Source organism: Arabidopsis lyrata, assembly GCF_000004255.2.
Source record: "Arabidopsis lyrata subsp. lyrata unplaced genomic scaffold ARALYscaffold_7, whole genome shotgun sequence".
Lineage (NCBI taxonomy): Eukaryota > Viridiplantae > Streptophyta > Magnoliopsida > Brassicales > Brassicaceae > Arabidopsis > Arabidopsis lyrata.
Genome location: NW_003302549.1, coordinates 9,746,332 through 9,766,467, shown reverse-complemented (window position 1 = coordinate 9,766,467; position 20,136 = coordinate 9,746,332). Strand labels below are relative to the sequence as shown.

Genomic DNA, 20,136 nt, shown 5'->3' with positions numbered 1-20,136 from the left:
GGAAAAAAACCACACGAGTTGATTCTTTACTTTGATGAACGAACGTAGATTAGGAAAGTACCACCGAATCAAATAAGTAACATAAGTCGGTCGGTATGTTGTAGTCTTTGGGAAATAAAGAAAATAAAATTCTATTTGACTTGGTAATAAATTATAGGGCATAATCATATGATGCCATATTAATGTACGATCATTCCACAACTGCTCTCTTTGTCGTGAAAAGGTTGAACTGATGAGAAGCTAACACACTTTGTGACATAACCAAAGCCAAAAAAAAAGGATAACAAAAATATCCTTCAACCAAGTCATTTTCTCAACTACTCTTTTTCCTTGGCCAAGGTCAAAGCCATGCATCACCATTTTTATTTTTATTTCATTATTGTTACTTTTTTATAAACTAATAAAAGTCTATTAATTACTAATACTTAAACAACCAAACTTGTCGAAAATAAATATTAGATCAAAGAACTTTAACTTCTTACGAAATTGGGTTTTGATATAATCAAATGATTGCGTCTCAAGACACAAAAAGAGGAAAAGAGAAATCGTGTAGAGACGACACTCTATATATTCAGAGTAGTAAAGTAATGATGTTTTCGATAGATAATACTATGAAAGGATAAAACTTGTTGTGAACTATGGAATGCTCTAAATCTTTTCTAACTTAATTCCGAGTTTTCATGTAAACGAAGGAACAAAACATAAGAGATATGATCGAAACTTCTGAATTTAATTAGGAATATAGTGGAACAACATCCATGAATCTAATTGTCATAAGTTGCTTTAATTAATCATACGAAAAAAATGCATGCGTGAGAAGTGATAAATTGTCTTAATATAAAATGACAAATAATACAAATTATATATTGGTTTTACCATCTATAAAGAGTACTTTTTTTATATAGGAATGTGAATATCATATAAAATGAAAGAGAGCTTATACAAAAGAGCTTAACCTAGAAATGTAAACTTGCCAAAAAAGAACAAAAAGCAAAGTTTACAACAGATTGTTGAGTGTCAATCAACAAAAACTCATCTAATCCAACGAACCATAAGGTCCCTGAAGAGTTTCTGGGTCCGTCTGGCAGATATTGTATTTCTATCTATAAAGAGTACTTATAAGCTTATAATTTTATAAGTTTGATATGAATGTAAAGTGCACTACTCAATTCTTTATGTGGTTTCTAAAGAAGACCAAAATGTTATGTCAAAGTTTAGGCACAGTTTTAATTACTATATAACATGTCTACACAGACGAAATAATGTACACACGAACATCTTAGTATGACCGTTGACTTCTGCCTCCATTGATAAAAGGCTAAAAGCCGAAACATTTTCATTTACGAGCCTTCCCATTCCATTTTCCCACATCTCTCCTCTGACCTCTCTTTGACCCTTCTCTCTCTCTAGATCTCTCAATAAAACAGTGAAAAAAACAAACAAGAAACACAAAATAGAGAGAGAGAGACATTAAATCCCAAAACTTTGTTCTCTCTGCATTTACTCTTCTCCAACTCAGAGATAGAGTCCCTATGCACCGATTCTAATGACCAATCATCTCTCTCCTTCTTCATCATTCTCTATCACACAAATGCCATAAAAACTCCATTTCCTCTTCCTCAATACACCAAACCAGAACAAGAAGAAGAAGAAAACATGCAGCCACTAGTTCTTCTCGTTCTGTTTATCCTCTGTTCTTCACTAGAGTCCGGTTCAGGTCAACCCGGTATCATCAACAACGATTTTCAGACTCTTCTCGAGGTGAAGAAATCTTTCGTCACGACTCCACAAGAAGACGATCCTCTCCGACAATGGAACTCTGTTAACGTCAACTACTGTTCTTGGACCGGAGTCACATGCGACGATACCGGTTTATTTCGTGTAATTGCTCTAAACCTTACCGGTTTAGGATTAACCGGTTCGATTTCTCCTTGGTTTGGCCGGTTTGACAACCTAATCCACCTTGATCTATCTTCCAACAATCTAGTTGGTCCCATCCCAACTGCTCTCTCCAACCTTACTTCTTTGGAGTCTCTGTTTCTCTTTTCTAACCAACTCACCGGCGAGATTCCGAGTCAGCTCGGCTCCCTCGTTAATCTCCGGTCGCTAAGGATCGGAGACAACGAGCTTGTCGGGGCTATACCAGAGACGTTAGGGAACTTGGTTAATATCCAGATGCTTGCTCTGGCTTCGTGTAGACTCACCGGTCCTATACCGAGTCAGCTCGGTCGACTCGTCAGGGTTCAGTCATTGATATTGCAAGATAACTATCTCGAAGGACTGATTCCGGTGGAGTTAGGAAACTGCTCTGATCTCACTGTGTTCACCGCGGCGGAGAACATGCTCAACGGGACGATACCGGCGGAGTTGGGACGGCTCGGAAGCCTAGAGATACTCAACTTGGCGAACAACAGTCTCACCGGAGAGATACCGAGTCAGCTCGGTGAAATGAGCCAACTCCAGTATCTTAGCTTGATGGCAAATCAACTTCAAGGTTTTATCCCCAAGAGTTTGGCTGATCTGAGAAATCTTCAAACGCTTGATTTATCGGCGAATAATCTCACCGGAGAGATACCTGAAGAAATCTGGAACATGAGTCAGCTTCTGGATTTGGTTCTAGCAAACAATCACCTCTCTGGTTCTTTACCAAAGAGCATATGTTCGAACAACACAAACTTGGAGCAATTGATTTTGTCTGGAACTCAGCTTTCAGGTGAAATCCCTGTGGAATTAAGCAAATGTCAATCGCTTAAACAGCTCGATTTGTCGAACAATTCGCTAGTTGGCTCGATCCCTGAGGCATTGTTTCAGCTAGTCGAACTCACGGATCTTTATCTCCACAACAATACCTTGGAGGGTAAGTTATCTCCTTCCATATCAAACCTCACCAATCTACAGTGGCTTGTGTTGTATCACAATAACTTGGAAGGTACGTTACCAAAGGAGATCAGCACGCTCGAGAAATTAGAGGTTCTGTTTCTGTATGAGAATCGTTTCTCAGGGGAAATCCCAAAGGAGATTGGAAATTGCACAAGCTTGAAGATGATCGATCTGTTTGGGAATCATTTCGAAGGAGAGATTCCTCCTTCAATAGGAAGACTAAAGGTGCTTAACTTGCTTCACTTGAGACAGAACGAGCTTGTGGGTGGACTTCCCACCAGTTTGGGTAACTGTCATCAACTGAAAATCTTGGATTTGGCGGATAATCAGCTCTTGGGATCGATTCCTTCGTCTTTCGGGTTCTTGAAGGGATTGGAACAGTTGATGCTTTACAACAATTCTCTTCAAGGAAATCTTCCTGATTCACTTATCAGTCTGAGGAACCTCACCAGAATCAATCTCTCTCACAACAGACTCAATGGAACAATTCATCCGTTATGTGGTTCGAGCTCGTATCTCTCATTCGATGTCACAAACAATGAGTTTGAAGATGAAATCCCTCTGGAGCTAGGAAACTCTCAAAATCTTGATCGTCTCAGGTTAGGCAAGAATCAATTCACAGGGAGAATCCCTTGGACGTTGGGAAAAATCCGCGAGTTGTCGCTGTTGGATATCTCAAGCAATTCTCTCACAGGAACCATTCCGCTACAGCTCGTCTTGTGTAAGAAGCTGACACACATCGATCTCAATAACAATTTTCTTTCAGGTCCAATACCTCCATGGCTTGGAAAGCTTTCACAGTTAGGAGAGCTCAAGCTTTCTTCTAATCAGTTTGTTGAGTCTTTGCCTACTGAGCTGTTCAACTGTACAAAGCTGCTTGTGTTGTCTCTTGATGGAAACTTGCTTAACGGGTCCATCCCGCAAGAGATTGGTAACTTGGGAGCTCTCAATGTCCTTAACCTCGATAAGAACCAGTTTTCAGGTTCACTTCCTCAAGCTATGGGCAAGCTTAGCAAGCTCTACGAGCTTCGGTTATCAAGAAACAGCTTCACAGGAGAAATCCCAATTGAGATTGGACAGCTTCAGGATCTTCAAAGTGCTTTAGATCTCAGCTACAATAACTTTACCGGAGATATACCTTCAACAATTGGAACATTATCAAAGCTGGAAACACTTGATCTTTCTCACAATCAGCTTACAGGGGAAGTTCCTGGCGCGGTAGGGGACATGAAGAGTTTAGGCTATCTCAATCTCTCTTTCAATAACCTCGGAGGCAAACTCAAGAAACAGTTCTCAAGATGGCCAGCTGATTCCTTTGTAGGCAACACAGGTCTCTGTGGAAGCCCGCTTAGTCGCTGCAACAGAGTTGGAAGTAACAACAAGCAACAGGGTCTTAGTGCCAGATCAGTTGTGATAATATCAGCAATCTCAGCATTGATAGCGATTGGTTTGATGATACTTGTAATCGCTCTCTTCTTCAAACAAAGGCATGATTTCTTCAAGAAAGTGGGTGATGGAAGCACTGCGTACTCATCGTCAAGCTCTTCTTCACAAGCTACACACAAGCCTCTCTTTCGAACCGGAGCTTCAAAGTCAGATATTAAGTGGGAAGACATTATGGAAGCCACGCATAATCTAAGCGAAGAGTTCATGATTGGATCAGGAGGCTCTGGGAAGGTTTACAAGGCGGAGCTTGATAATGGTGAGACTGTTGCTGTGAAAAAGATTCTCTGGAAGGATGATCTCATGTCAAACAAGAGCTTCAGCAGAGAAGTTAAGACGCTTGGAAGAATCAGACATAGGCATCTGGTTAAGCTAATGGGTTACTGCAGCAGCAAGTCAGAAGGATTGAATCTGTTGATATATGAGTACATGAAGAACGGAAGCATCTGGGATTGGCTTCATGAGGAGAAACCCGTGCTCGAAAAAAAGACGAAGCTTATAGACTGGGAAGCAAGATTGAGAATAGCAGTAGGATTGGCTCAAGGAGTAGAGTACCTTCATCATGACTGCGTTCCTCCTATTGTTCACCGTGATATTAAATCCAGTAATGTGCTCCTCGATTCAAACATGGAAGCACATTTAGGAGATTTCGGTCTTGCCAAGGTCTTAACTGAGAACTGTGATACCAACACAGATTCAAATACCTGGTTTGCATGCTCTTATGGCTACATTGCTCCAGGTACTCATCTTATCAAGTTTCTTAGCTTTCATGCATATTCACTGTTTTGAAATCTAAAGATTTGAAATTGTGTTTCTAGAGTATGCTTACTCATTGAAGGCGACTGAGAAGAGCGACGTTTACAGTATGGGGATAGTGTTGATGGAGATTGTGACTGGGAAAATGCCAACCGAGTCAGTGTTTGGTGCAGAGATGGACATGGTGAGATGGGTTGAAACACATCTTGAGATAGCGGGTTCTGTGAGAGATAAGCTCATAGATCCAAAGCTTAAGCCACTTTTGCCATTTGAGGAAGATGCGGCTTATCATGTGCTTGAGATTGCACTTCAGTGCACAAAAACTTCTCCCCAAGAGAGACCATCTTCTAGACAAGCTTGTGATAGTCTTCTCCATGTCTACAACAATAGAACGGCGGGTTATAAAAAGCTGTGAAAACTGATACCTGCAAATGTTTTTGTAGACATGAAAACTGTAAACTTTCAAATTTTTACTGAATTTCTGTTTCTGCTTTGTATAGATACATGGTTTCAGTACAAAGATTGTTTCGAACTTAGCATCTGTTACACAAAACACTTATTGTCTTGCCTGCCTGCACTTGTTATACAGCTTGAACCAATTTTAAACAGAGTGATTCTGAAATTTTCAATTCTCTTAACAGAAGATAAAAGTTTGCAAGGTTTATCATTTCGCCATTATTAACCAGGTACAAACAGATTAAGATTGTGAAAACACAAATCTTTAGGTTCATATTCGAAAACAGAGAATGAAAAGAACTCCAGAGCTGAAGTCAAAGAGAACTAGCTCTAAGAAAAGGAGAAGAAACGCTTTTACAGGGAAGATCAAACAAAACAAGCACTTGCGATGACTTCAGGGGAAGATATTCTTTTCTGAAGACTTTGAAGATCACGCAAAACTAATCCCGATCTTCATCTGCATTACAAACACAGAAAGAATAGTTTAAATATTCCAAGCTATTAAAAGTAAAAGGTCATTAGCTAAGAATGCATACTTATTCAATCCAACAAAGCAAGAAATGTAAAACGCCAAATATGGTGATCAACAAAACATGAAACTAAAGAAGAAATTCGTTAAACTCGACATATGTCAAATGATTTGTTTAAGAAGAGTTTGTGAAAGCTTCACAACTTCAATTGATTGGTAACTAAAACGAGACACATCTACATCTGTGGATCCCTCTAAATTAACATCTAGTTTCTATGAACTGGCACCTTGCAACATATCTCACTCAAAAACCAAAGAACTAGTCGAAAGTATCTATCTTTCCACACTCAATGAGATCTTCTTCATAAAAAACATTACGTTTCTCAAATTATCTAACTTTCATAACAGTGCCTTACTAAACAGATTTGCAACAAGCTAAACCTGCACGGAGATTGACTCAATTGACAAACTTCCAAAAGATTAAACCTTGAGCTAAACAAGAGCACACCCAAATCACAGAAAAACGAAATGATGTAGCCTAAGTTTCATTGCCAAAGAATTCAATTACCATTGTAACCATTTCATACGCCAAAATCGTCCCTTTTTTTCTCCAAACGGCCACAAAATAAAACACAAAGCAAAATTTGAGAAGCTGATAAACCAAAAAAAAAAGAAAAGATGATAGTATACCAAAGTAACGGCGCTCATTAGCAGCTCTGGCTTTAGCAAGCATCACATCGAGATCTTCCTTAAGCTTCACATCCCATTTCACAAGCTGGTTCGCGAACACAGCACCAAGTCCCATACCCACCACATGCTCCCACGGATCTAACAAATTTCAACATCCAATCAGAACCCGAATCCAATGAATCGAAATTTCATATTCTCAACAATCGAATCAGAAAATCAGAAAACAAAATTAGGGTTGTTGTTGCATTTTCGATTGGTGGACGACTTACGACGCATATATGGGAGCTTGCGGAGGGCGTTGGAGTACATCTGGGTTCCGAGACCCAATAAAGCTCCGACCATTGTCGCACTCAAAGGCATCGTTCCTTCTTCGGATCTTCTGAAATTTGTTGATTTTTTCTGTGTTCCAAGCAACGATGATTCTCCGATCTCCGGTTAAGTGATTACTCGGACTTAGCTTCACAACGTTGTCCCCACACATTACATTGCCATTTTAGTGTGTGGCCTCATATGGGCTTGGTCTTGGGCTTGGGCTTGGTCTTGAGCTTGAGATTGGGCTTGAGTTTGGGGTAGTTTAAATCTCCTATAGTCCATCTATGTGCTATGTTTATTTGTTTTCGAAAATGTTAGTAAGTTTAGACAGAAAAAAAAAAAAGCACCAAAGAAAACTGTTTAACATTAACAAAAAGTTTAAAACTACCAAATGCTGAAATTTAGGTGAATTATCTTCTATACTTAAGCAACATACACAAAGATTTTGGATAGAAATTAAATTAGTTAACTTCGTTTTTAATTGGAATAGAGTTTGACTCCAGCTTCCAGATGTAATTTACGCCAAAACTCTAATTTTGTTTTCTATCTATTTTTTTTTTTAAAACCTTCACCGTCAGATTAGTCAAAGAATCTAATTTTATTTTGATTCGGATAGGCTATAAAATAGTTACCATATTTAATATTTACCAAATTACACGAGTCAAAGACTATAAATTTATTATTTTGAGTTACCATAGTACTGTTCAATGAATCAATGGAACTTCTCAATGGTATTTTATAGTAAAATTTCTAGAAATAGCATAGCATGCATGGTTAATCTTATGTAGATTTCATTTCATAATTATGGGATATGCTCAGATTTTATTACATATAATTAATGAATTTGTTGGGGAAAAAAAGTTAAATAACTAAAAATCCTTTAGATAACACTAAATCCCAGAGAATTGAATAACAATGATCATTGAAGGCTGAAGCATATCCAAGGGTTTTAATTAATTTTAAAAAATTAATGGAAAGAACAATGGAAAAGTGCTTCTAATCTTACCATATCAGTAAATGTGAAAAAAAAAAGAAAAAAAAAGAGTGTATTCATGTATCAATTAAATAAAGTCAACTCTAATTTAGAGTAGAGATCCCTTCATAGAATGCCATAATTATGCTCTCCCTCTTTCTTTGACACTGTCTCTCTTCTCCCCTTATAAACCCTTTTTTTTTCAAGTTTTTAAAGTGTTACATGACTCATCTATATTTGGATTATTTCTTCCTCCAAAAGGTAATATTATTTACCTAAATAAATATTAGTGGATGATAATAACATCAAATCTAAAAAAAAAGAAGTTGGAATAGAGAAAAACAGCAAGACTTTTAATTTTTCTTCTAGCCTTTTTTTCTCCATTGCTCTGTCGCTTCGTTTTCCTTTGTTCTGTCTCTCCGAATTCCTCTTATCTTTTAACCAAAATTTCATTTTCGTGTTCGTGTTTGAAAAATCTCTGTCATCAAATGGGGTTTAAACTATTTCGATGCTCTTGTTCTTCTTCCCCAGAAGGGGTCAAGAAATAAGAAAAAACAGAGCATTAAAATATCAAAAAAAGTATAAAGAGAAAGATCCGATTAAATAGGATTTGTGTTTTTTCGATTTGGGGTGTTGATGGAAATGGCGTCCTCTGAGGTAGATATGTCTTCATGCCAAACTTTTAATTGCGTCTTGAGTCGTCCTCACGAGAGATGCACCCAAAGAGACAACAACAACAAGAAGAAGAACAAAAACAATGTCCGAAACGTACACGTCGCCGCCTTCGAGAAGAATCTCAATGTTTTTGTCAGAGATCATCTCGAAAACTGTAGCGTCTCTATTGCTGATGATGTTGATGATTCCACCAAAGCTGTTCCGGAATGTTCTTCTTCCAACAAATCCTCTGTTTCAGATCATCGGTTCTCGAAAACAGAGGAATCTCGGCAAGACGTCCCTTCATCGTCTTCTTCTCTAGGATCCGACCAAGATCCGAATTCGGGTCAACCTGAGAACCCGTCAAGGGCTGCTTCTTCTTTGGTTCAGATATGGGAGGCGAGGACAACGCAGCAACCACCGAGCTCGAACCAATCCTTAATCGATAGTCGAACGAGTTCAATGGGATCAAACGCTTTAGAGAATTCGGAGTCTCTCGAATCCGTTAAAGAATCTGAAATGATTCAACCGATCGAAGAAGGTAACAATGAAGAGGAAGAAGAAGGGATTGAATGTGTATCACAATCTGTCCCTCCACCTCCAGATTCTGGAGAGAAAGATAGAGAAGGGGTTAGAGTTATGGATATTATTCGGAAACTAAGCAACGACTCCGAAACGATGACTAACAATGATAATGGAAGCAGCAGCAATGACAATAGTAAAGAAGTTCAGACAACAGAAGCAAGAAGTTTTCCTCAGGTTGCTTGTTCCCCAAGAATAAGAGGTCGTCAAGCGTTGGCTGATTTATTGGTGCAGATGACGCGTGATCGAGAAAAGGACTTGGCTTGTTTACGAGAACGTCATTGTGTTTCAAAGTTCACAAATCGCGGACGGATTCAGGTATGTAATTTGGTGATCTCTCATCAAGACTGATGTTTAAAATGTAGGGTTTTAGTTAGGGCTAATGATATTTTATTGCTTTGTGTTTGTTGTTGTATTTAGTCGACGCTTAGAATTCGATGTTACGAAATGTGCATTGCGATTCAAGGTAGACATCGGTCTAAATCAACATCAGCAGGATCTGATTCAAACCGGTCATCAAGAGGGTCTGGTGTGATGCATCTTCTCAGGTAATGTTTGTTGATCTTTTCAGGTTTGGTATATGATGAGTTTAAAGTTTTGAATCAATGAAATGAAATGCAGGGAGAAATATAAGGGAAATTCTGAGAACATTGAGACTGGAGCTTCATCTAGTAATGTGTCTACTCGGGGTCGGATTATGGATAAACATCCTCACAAAGCTACAGAGAAGAAGGTTTTGCAAGAAACAATAGAGAAGAGTGGATTAAAGGAGGTGCTTTCTGCGGTTGAAAATGCGAAGAAAGCTGTCTTGAGTGAGATTTCAGAGAATAAGAGTAGTTTAAAGAAACCTGAAGGAGGAACTATTCAGAAGGAAACTACAGACAGGAGAGGCGAAAAGCGAGAGACGAAGGAGAAAGTTGTTTCCAAAGAAAGTGTTGACGGGAAAGGTGAGAAGCAAGAATTAACAACGGAGAAAACTATTGCTAAGGAAAATGTTGACGGGAAGGCTTTGGTTGGAATAGCTGAGAAGGTGAATCTATGGAACTCAGAGGAGATAATGAATAGAAGAAAAGTGGTGGAGAAAGGTAAAACTGTAGGCAAAGCTAATACTGAGAGAGTTGAGAAAAATGATGTATTGGAAGAAGCTACAAGAAGAATTAGTAATGCCGAAAGTGCCGAAAGAAGCAGCACTACTACTTCAAGGGAAATGATGATGCCGCGGTGTGAGTTTTCAGAGAATGTAGACAGAAGAAAGGAAAAGAAAGATTGTGTTTCAGTGGAAACTAAGCCCAAAGAAATTGAAAATAGAAACATTAAACCTCAAGAAGTTACTACACAAGCAGATAGTTGTTTGCGTAAACCGGCAGAGGAAAAAGTTTTGCAGGAGACAACGGCAAAGAATGACTTAAAGAAACCTCTTGAGAAGGAAAGTAGAGAAGGGAGGCGAGAAATGGTGGAAAGTGTAGAAGAAAACACTTTGATGGGAATAGCAGAGAAGGTGAATCTTTGGAACTCCAAGGAGACAAAGAATAGGAGAAGAGCTATGGAGAAAGGAAAAGGTAAAACTGAAGGCAAAGCTTATAATGAGACAAATGAAGTGTTGCAAGAAGCTTCAAGAAGAATCAGTAATGTCGAAACTGCGGAGAGAAGCATTGCTACTTCAATGGAAACGGTGGAGAAAGTTGTTGGTAACAAAGTTATGATGGATAAAAGAGAGAGTATTGGAGAAACTACGCGGAGTAAATCGGCAGAGAAAGAGGAAGATTTGGCTTCTGTAGAAGCCAAGTCCAAAGAGATTATTGAGAATAAAAACATGAATCCCCAAGCTGCAAGTGGCTTTAGAGAGAGGGATAAAGAGAAGAACTCTTCACAACATGGTGAAGCTAAGTCAACTAAAGAGATTGAGAGAAACAATTCTCAAGAAGTTACACAAGAAGAAAAATCTGTGAGTCATGGCTCTAGAGAAAGGGATAAAGAGAGAAGTTCCTTACAACACTGCGAAAAAATGAGCTTTCTGCGAAACTCAGAAGCTAAGTCTACTACAGAGATTGAGAGAAACAAGTCTCAAGAAGTTTCACAAGAAGAAGATTCTACAAGTCAGGGCTCTAGAGAGAGGGCTAAAGAGAAAATTTCTTCACAACAGGATGATGAATCGTCGGTTCTGAGAAATCCAAATGACCAAAATGGCATTAAGGAATCGGAGGATGAAGGAAGCAAGAAGGTAGAACGCGAAGAAAAGGGAGAAAATGTGGAAGCAGCAGTAGAGTTTGTAAATGTTTGGGATGAAAACGAAATAGAAGAAGAAGAAGACGAAGAATATGGAGAGTATGATCATTTTATTGGAGATGATGATTGGATTCATGATATATCGCGGCCTCGAAGTTACTGGGAAGATCTAAGGAAAGAAAGATATCTTGAGGTTCTCAACACTGAATCAGAGAAAAAAGATATTTGCAATCTCATTGAGAGGTATATATATCTATGATCATTAATCAAATCCCATAAAAACATTCAACTTGAAACATTACTTGACTTTAGATATATTGAGACTAATTTTAATTTGCATACCGCTGTGAAGACGAACAGTTTCCAACTTTTTGACGAGCGACTTGCGGCAAAAGATCGATAATTTGATGATTAATCGCGTGCAAAGTCATATAGGCGTACCACTCAATCAAATAGAAGAAGGAGACGAAGATGAAGAAGAGTGGGAAGTTGAGTGTTCAGCAAGGAACCAAGAAGATAATGAACCAGAGGAAGAACCAGAGAAGACAAATCTTGAAGCTGCAAGCGATGTTTGCAGCCAATCATCAGCAAGGAGTAGCACGATGATGTCTTGGACTTTCAGGGATCAAGACATTGACAAGGATAACGAACCGACAACGTCGTCTTTGTCTCTTCTTGAACCTTCAGTCCCCACAGATCAATCTGTGAGTTTTGTTCTTGTTTTCTCGTCAAGTTAGGTTACATGTTGGTGAAGTAAGCTAAGATCTCAACTTATTATTAGACACAGGACATGCAAACGATAAGTGATCTCAGGAGTCAAATGGAGCAACTTCAACGAGAAATGCTCGAGCTACGGAATTCCGTTAAATCTTGCATCGATATGCAACTTCATTTCCAGAAATCTGTAACTCAAGATCTGTCTCGTTCTGGTCAGTTTTATCACCATCACCACATTAAACACATTTTAAATGATTTCTTCTCTAGAAATCAAACTGATGAACAATCTTTTAGGCTCATCTGCAGAACAACGAGTAGACACGAAGAAAGATCCTTTGAAACGAAAATGTTGCGTTTGCTCTGAGATGCCTGTTGACTCGCTTCTGTATAGGTACGTGCATTTGATATACCGCGATTTCAAATCGCAAAAGCTGAAATAATAATTGACGGTCTTGTTTTTTTTAACAGGTGTGGACATATGTGCACATGTCTGAAATGTGCTCATGAATTGCAATGGAGCAGTAAGAAATGTCCGATATGTATGGCTCCAATTGTTGACGTTGTGAGGGCTTTTCTTGATTCTTAGGACCCAAGAAACCAAGAAAATATTGATAGTTTCTCCATTGATTTGGAAATGTGACACACCTGAATATACATATAATAAACTCTTTTTTTTTTTTGGTTGTGTTTTGCCATATAATTTCAAATGAATGTCGAAGTTACTCTTAAATAATCCAACAGTCCAATAATAGAATCAATCCGTAATCTACAGAATATTATGAAATAACAACTCAAATTAGAACATTCGAGAATATTTTGCCCAGCTAGATTTAGAACATTCGAGAATACATACACTACACTTCAAGTGATCATATATATTTGTTTTGTTTAAATAAGTCCCACAATGAGATAGTAAACGAAGTATAAAAAATCGTGCGAACAACGTAGGTTATATCATCAGCCCAAAGTAATCTATGAATTTGGATATATATATATGGATCTATGTTTAGTAAAAATATTTGATGGAATCTTTGAAATTATACTAAAACACTACGGATCAAAGGAATCTTAAATTGATGGAAGACATGTTGGAAACATAAGATAACTAAGTGATAGTGTCCCAACCAATTTTCTGGGAGTGCAAATTAAAGCATCATCAACACAGATCCGAACTCCAGTTTCACTGCTCAATATAATGCAACTAACATATACGCATCGCTTGTTTATATATATGTCTAATAATTCAGTTCTTCGTAAACCTATATGGCTGTCTGATGTCTGCCAGGCCAAGCCCAATAAGAACCTCGCTGGTCCATATATAGATAAATATAGACGCAGAGGAGACTTGGTGAGAGACTTCTACTGTGGATGCTCTAACGTATCTAATGGTCGTCGATCTTTCATAGTAAATCCCTTGATTATAATAATGGGTCTCGTAATTGTTTATTCGTGAAACCTGGCAGATGCTAACACATGTGTCTTTTGGATCGTCGAGGATTACCCAATCTCTAATGGTCTCGATCTTTGTTCGTTGAAAGAGAAAATCAAATCAGCTCTTCTCGAGAATTTGGGTATTCTTGGGGACGTGTCAATCCAGGCTTACGGTGATAAGAATACGTTCTCGGATGATGAATTGCTACGTAAATTCTCCGACGCCGAAATCAAAACCGATCTCTTACCCGAAGGTGAGTCAGTCTCCTTTTGTCTCTTTTTCGTTTTATGTTTTATTTTCCTTCTTTTATGCATATATACATGTAAGTCTATAATCTCGATTTCTGTTGATATATTTTTCAGGTGATAAATATGTTCGATGTTAGTGGGCATTCACGTATGGGCAATGCTAAATCCTCCACCATCAAATATTTTTGTACTCGCAAAAAACATCAAAAATTTAGGCTTCAGTCATGACTTTACATATTTGCATAGGAAGCGTCAATTTGTTGCAGTGTCCGATATCGAACCAGATTTGCTACCTCACAATGATATAGCAGTCTCGTTTTTGACAAGCCTATTTGATGGAGGTGGAGGCTCACTACTTAACAAGCGGAAAGCAGATGATCTTGAGGCTGCTGATGTTGCAGCTGATTTGGAGTCTTGTTTTAGTGGTTACCATATGTAATTCTTGAAGGGTTTGGATTTTATGAGTTGAAACTTGGTTGCATATTTGTGTGTTCCAAAATAAACAAGTGGCCTCGGTTCTACTGTTTATGAATTTCAATTTATAAATTCAGGTTCATGAGTTAAAAAACAATCTGATGATATTTCTTTTTCTCGTATCAGTTGAGTTTAAGATATAATTTTTTTTAAATGGAGGTTAACAGTTATGTGAAGTAATAAACTTTATCCTCAAGTGTAATCCTGTTAATGCATGTCTAATAAATAAAACATTGACTCTAAACAATCTCATTTTAACATAGCTCACTATTTTGATGTCAAAATCATAAAAATTTTAAGTCAAGATCTTCAACTTGAACTTAAACCTCAAGTACCTCATTTTGATTTGAGGAAAGTTGACTGATCGAAATCGAACAACCGCAAAAAAGCGTACATGTACTAAAACCATACCAATTCTTCTATGAAACCAATACTTAGTAGTAAATTCAATTTGTTGAGAAAAAGCTAAGAGTAAACTAAAGAGGGTAACAACGAATCTTGGTCTTCTTGGAGATATGAATAAAAATGTAGCATTTGGAGGCTATGATGTAAGAAAATGCTTTTCGATTGTTCTGAGCTTTGGAAGAGTGAAAATTAAGAAATGAAAGAAGCCACACGAAAAGACATGTAGGTCAAAACGGTCAGATTTTGGAAGCTTAGAACGAAACTGCGTAATTGAAAAGTATACAAAACTTTTTTTATTTTAATTTTAAAAAGTATACAGATACATAATAAACAGCCACCGTAATTTCGTTTCTTTGTCTACAATGTCACCCTGAAAAACTCGAATTATATGCAATCAAAATTAGAAACTCAGTGTAAACCAAACCAAAACTACAAATAGTGGTTACGAAAATGACAAAAATAAAGACACAATCATTTGAGAAATTAGCTGTGATATATACCATTAGCATTTTATCATGTGTTTGATTTTTAGTGGCTGCTAATAATTATTGTTGTTGATAGATACATGACTTGCCGTTCAGCACACATGTCAAATTTGCGAAAATACGAAATAAACTATAACGGTTTTTCCGCATTATTAATATATAATGAACAATTTAGATCTTGATTCCATGATTATATACGAAACATTGTAATCAATAGTTGGTAATCATTTTTCTTAAAGTTGATAAAATTGCTCTGTCTCTTTATTTTTTTGACTACTAATAAATAGATTTTGACTAATATCCCGCCGCATTGGATTATTGAATATTTGTATCCGAATGAAGTTTAATTCAATAAAGTTAGGTGTTAGAAAAAAAAAAAAATAGATTTTGTTTACAATACACTCTTCTTTTAGACCTGACCTTCCCTTCACTATACGGTTTCCTCTGTGACGTCTGCAAGTCAAAATAATACAGAAATAAGGAAGGTGTTATTATTATTACTCAGCCAAATGAAGACATATAATTATTTTACATGACTAGAATGTTTCTTTCTTTTAATCAAAAAAAGACTAAAATCAAAAATTAAAAACAGAAACTAAGATTAAGATTTTTCATAGAATCTTTTTTTAAATCAAAAACGAAAATAGAATTAAAAATAGTACAAAACAAAACAAAAATAGAAATAAACTAAACACTCGTTGCTAAAATCGCTCCTTTCATAGGAATGTTTGTTAAACTCTAATTATGAATGGATTCATCTTTTGTAAGACTATCTTCTTTTTTGTGTTGTGGTCAAATTCAAATAGCATATTAATTCTGGAAATATCATTGAACTTACATATTACAGTAACTAAAAAAAAAACATTAATAGTTGTCAAAAAATAACAAAACAAATAATAGAATTAAAATAAAAACGACTCTTCTCGCCGACTCGTTGAAAAAGCGAGACACACATCTTCGGAGAGAATCTATTCTTCTTCTTCCACCATTTTTTCATCTTCTTCTCTGTTTCAAGAGATCCACTAGTGACTGAAGAGGCACCACCATGGCCATGGTCAAAGAGAAAGAACAAAACACTAAAGACAAAAAGCTCCTCGTCGGCGTCATATGGAACTTCTCCGCCGAGCTCAAGCTGACTTTCATGGCGTTACTTGTTCTATGCACTTTAGCCACTCTCTTACCTTTCATACCTTCTTCATTCTCTCTCTCCACTTCCGATTTCCGTTTCTGCATCTCACGCTTCTCCTCCGCCATCCCCGTCACCACCACCGTAGAAGAATCATCATCATCCTCACCAGATCGAGTTTTGGATAACGGAGTTATTAAACGGACGTTTACTGGTTACGGCTCTGCAGCTTATAACTTCGTTTCAATGAGTGCTTACAGAGGCGGCGTTAACTCTTTCGCCGTTATCGGATTATCATCAAAACCCTTACACGTGTACGGTCATCCTTCCTACAGATGCGAATGGGTCTCATTTGACCCGACTCAAGATCCGATTTCAACAACCGGGTCTAAAATATTAACCGATTGGGGTTACGGACGGATTTACACAACAGTCGTCATTAACTGTACTTTCTCATCAATCTCCGCCGTGAATCCACAAAACTCCGGTGGAACTCTCATCCTCCACGCCACCACCGGAGATCCAAATCTCAATCTCACCGATTCAATCCCAGTCCTAACCGAATCTCCCAAATCCGTCGATTTAAATCTCTATAACTCCACGAAGAAGAAGTACGATTACCTCTATTGTGGCTCGTCTCTCTACGGAAACTTATCTCCACAGAGAATCAGAGAATGGATCGCTTACCATGTTCGATTCTTCGGAGAACGGTCACATTTCGTGCTACACGACGCCGGAGGGATTCATGAGGAAGTGTTCGAGGTTTTAAAGCCATGGATTGAGCTAGGGAGAGTGACGTTACATGATATTAGAGATCAAGAACGATTCGATGGATATTATCATAATCAGTTCATGATTGTGAATGATTGTTTGCATAGGTATAGATTCATGACGAAGTGGATGTTCTTCTTTGATGTTGATGAGTTTTTACATGTTCCGGTGAAAGAGACGATTTCGTCGGTGATGGAATCTTTGGAGGAGTATTCTCAGTTTACTATTGAACAGATGCCTATGAGTAGTCGGATTTGTTATTCCGGTGATGGTCCGGCCAGAACTTACAGGTAACATTCGTGAATTTTTCATGTTTTGGACTTTGTTGGTATTAATGATTGAGCTTTAACCAAAAACCCATGTGTTGTTGTTGAGTGACTTAGAATATAGTCACAAGTTTTTTTGATTGGCTTTTTGGAATGTGACATATAATATTACATTAAGCATCTGATTCTGTCAACACTTGGCCTGTAAAAGTCTTTGTGCATTCTGTATTAGTCTCCTATGTCGGTCCAGATGTTTGCTTTTATTTCAAATCACATGATTTTAGTGAGAAATGTTTTAAAGATTCTATCCTTTGATTCCTGATTAACAAAAGAATGTGTTGAATTTATGATTATTTAGGATTTGCATCAAATTCAATCAAGGTTTTGGTTTGTAATTTTTTTGTTTAACCAGAATAACAATTGAATTGTGATGTATATTAGTTTAGTATTGAACATCTCTGATGGTTCATCTTAGGAGGGAACATTTTGGTTATCGATTTGGTTCAGTTTAGGGACTTACACTGGTTTTGATCTCTAAATGGTATTTGCTTTTGTGTTTCAGGAAATGGGGAATTGAGAAACTGGCATATAGAGATGTCAAGAAGGTTCCAAGACGGGATCGAAAATACGCGGTCCAGCCGGAGAATGTATTCGCGACAGGCGTACACATGTCTCAGAATCTACAAGGGAAAACTTACCACAAGGCCGAGAGCAAAATCCATTACTTCCATTACCATGGTTCGATCTCTCAGCGCCGCGAGCCTTGTCGTCACCTTTTTAACGACTCTCGAGTGGTATTCGAGAACACTCCTTATGTGCTCGACACAACCATCCGCGACGTAGGCCTTGCTGTGAGGACGTTCGAGTTGAGAACGATCGGTGATCGGCTGCTTCGGACAAGACAATGAAGAGATGAAAAAAATGAATAGTGAATGTAATCAATCTTTTATTTTAGAAGAAGAATTAGAAGTTGTTAAGATGAGATAAAGGCAGGTGTTCAATTACTTTTTATTGTTTTCTTTTGGGGGTATATTCTTTTATTGTATCATATATAATTTGGGTAATGGGTTCATTAATACAGCTTTAAAAACTCTTTGGTACATATTCCTGTATGGATCAGAAAAAAAATGTCTCTTTGAGTCTATAAACTAGTGAGAATAATATCATTGTTTTTTTTTTTTTTTTTTGCATAAATGTTAATATCATAAATATGAAAAGGTTTGGCTGATACAAAAGTACAGCCTATGGATTTTGAATCCTTGGCAAAAAGAATAAAAACAAGGAGACAAATTTTGGGGAAATCACAAAACAGAGATCATGATAACCAACACTGCATCAAGTTACGGAAAAGTTTCCGATGGCGCCTTGAAGAGATGATATTTCGAATGTCCTTATCAATAAGCAAGAAGATAGTGGCTGAAGGAATGACTTGTTGATTGTGGACGATGTTATTACGCTGCTTCCAAAGATGGTAAATGGTAGTTTGAGCTGAGACTTTCCTTAGGAGAGACGGTGCAGTCGGTGAGGAGAAACGAACCCAAGAAAGAAGCTCAGACCACGTTAGGAGCAACGACTTGTTAGGGTCCATCCTAGAAAGGACCAAGCGCCAGATACTTTGTGAGAAGTTGCAATTGAGCAAGAGATGATCCCTTGTCTCGACCTCGGAATCACAGAAGCTGCAGTTTGGCGAAGGAATTAAACCCCATGAGAACAAGCGCTTCTTTGTTGGTAGCCTATTAAGCTGAGAGACCCACATGTTGAAAGCATGTTTGGGAATAGCACCTTTAAACCAGACTGAACCATTCCAATCTGTTTCCTTTTTCCTTGGCCTTAACATATTCCAAGCATTGGAGAGGAGAAACCTTTACACTTAACCTTATCAACAACCCAACAATACTCATCTTGGTCTGCACTAGCACTTGGTGCCGGAATAGTTGTTAAATAAGTATGCAAGAATGCTTTTTTGGTGGTGTAATTAACATTGTTGGTGTAATTAACGAAAGAATGCTTTTTTAACGGAATTTAATTAGCCCTAGTTCACCAAAAAAAAAAGATGTCAATTTATCAGTTGGTGTTACTCCAGTAATCCATATGGAATCATGGATTATGGAACGTTGATAACTTGTTATGTTTGTGGACGATTTCTATAACATATAGTTTATTATCTGCTGTATATTTTTGGAGCCAAGGAACGTGCGATTAGGCTTTTCTTGACGATCACCGAATGGGCCTAAACGTGTGGGTCCCACTTAAGAATGAAACATATGGGACCCACGTTTCGTGGTTGTTAAATCTCGCAAGTCGCAGACCAGAGGCTAGAAAGCTGTCGTTTGTTGCACTAGATTACTAGTAGAATTTTTATAATCATAAGTTCATAACGTTATATTATTAATAATATGCGGTGTTAAATCACCCGAGATTTACGTTTGGACCTACAATCTTATTTTCTCCAACGGTTCATTTTGAAAATGATTAACATCGTAATCACTTTCGTTAGATATTTTCCATAATGACATGAAAAAGCTTAAATTGATATCTACAACAGTAGTGTTTAGATTGGAACCATCGAAACACAAAAAAACATTTTCCATAATACATGCAGTTTTTTTTTGAGAAATTATTAAAAATACCCTTTTTGGTGTGATTTTAAAAATGCCTCTTTTAGATGGGGAAAAGAGGATTTTCATACCCGTACTATTGGGATCGTGGATTTTTACACCTCGACATTTTTGTAGTGTATTTTCCAACCCAAACTGAAATAAAATTTTGAA

General features: G+C 37.5%; 4 protein-coding genes across 6 annotated transcripts; 3 read left to right on the top strand and 1 right to left on the bottom strand.

The window, feature by feature from the left end:
• Positions 1-1,255: 1,255 nt before the first annotated feature.
• On the top strand, positions 1,256-5,615 carry LOC9303962 (LRR receptor-like serine/threonine-protein kinase GSO1). Its single transcript, XM_002869900.2, has 2 exons — positions 1,256-5,062; positions 5,142-5,615. The coding sequence occupies exons 1-2, from the start codon at positions 1,657-1,659 to the stop codon at positions 5,492-5,494; spliced, it is 3,759 nt and encodes a 1,252-aa protein (XP_002869946.1). The 5' UTR covers positions 1,256-1,656; the 3' UTR covers positions 5,495-5,615.
• Positions 5,616-5,720: 105 nt separating this feature from the next.
• LOC9306017 lies at positions 5,721-7,179 on the bottom strand. Of its 2 annotated transcripts, XM_021019097.1 has the most exons (4): positions 6,964-7,159; positions 6,695-6,832; positions 6,573-6,604; positions 5,727-5,992 (listed from the first exon to the last, which is right to left on the bottom strand). In XM_021019097.1, the coding sequence occupies exons 1-4, from the start codon at positions 7,052-7,054 to the stop codon at positions 5,966-5,968; spliced, it is 288 nt and encodes a 95-aa protein (XP_020874756.1). In that variant the 5' UTR covers positions 7,055-7,159; the 3' UTR covers positions 5,727-5,965. The 2 variants fall into 2 exon arrangements, with proteins under 2 accessions (XP_002867889.1, XP_020874756.1); XM_002867843.2 differs by lacking the exon at positions 6,573-6,604 and having other exon boundaries at positions 5,721-5,992; positions 6,964-7,179.
• An 800-nt stretch (positions 7,180-7,979) lies between these two features.
• On the top strand, positions 7,980-12,888 carry LOC110226002 (zinc finger CCCH domain-containing protein 13). Of its 2 annotated transcripts, none has more exons than XM_021016392.1 (7): positions 7,980-9,533; positions 9,636-9,763; positions 9,837-11,684; positions 11,794-12,145; positions 12,223-12,370; positions 12,465-12,549; positions 12,627-12,888. In XM_021016392.1, exons 1-7 carry the CDS (start codon positions 8,616-8,618, stop codon positions 12,742-12,744), a joined length of 3,597 nt encoding a protein of 1,198 aa, XP_020872051.1. In that variant the 5' UTR covers positions 7,980-8,615; the 3' UTR covers positions 12,745-12,888. The 2 variants fall into 2 exon arrangements, with proteins under 2 accessions (XP_020872051.1, XP_020872050.1); XM_021016391.1 differs by having other exon boundaries at positions 12,453-12,549.
• Positions 12,889-16,101: 3,213 nt separating this feature from the next.
• LOC9303961 (galactan beta-1,4-galactosyltransferase GALS3) lies at positions 16,102-18,467 on the top strand. The gene is made up of 2 exons (XM_021019068.1): positions 16,102-17,389; positions 17,928-18,467. The coding sequence occupies exons 1-2, from the start codon at positions 16,248-16,250 to the stop codon at positions 18,271-18,273; spliced, it is 1,488 nt and encodes a 495-aa protein (XP_020874727.1). The 5' UTR covers positions 16,102-16,247; the 3' UTR covers positions 18,274-18,467.
• The last annotated feature ends 1,669 nt before the right edge of the window (positions 18,468-20,136 follow it).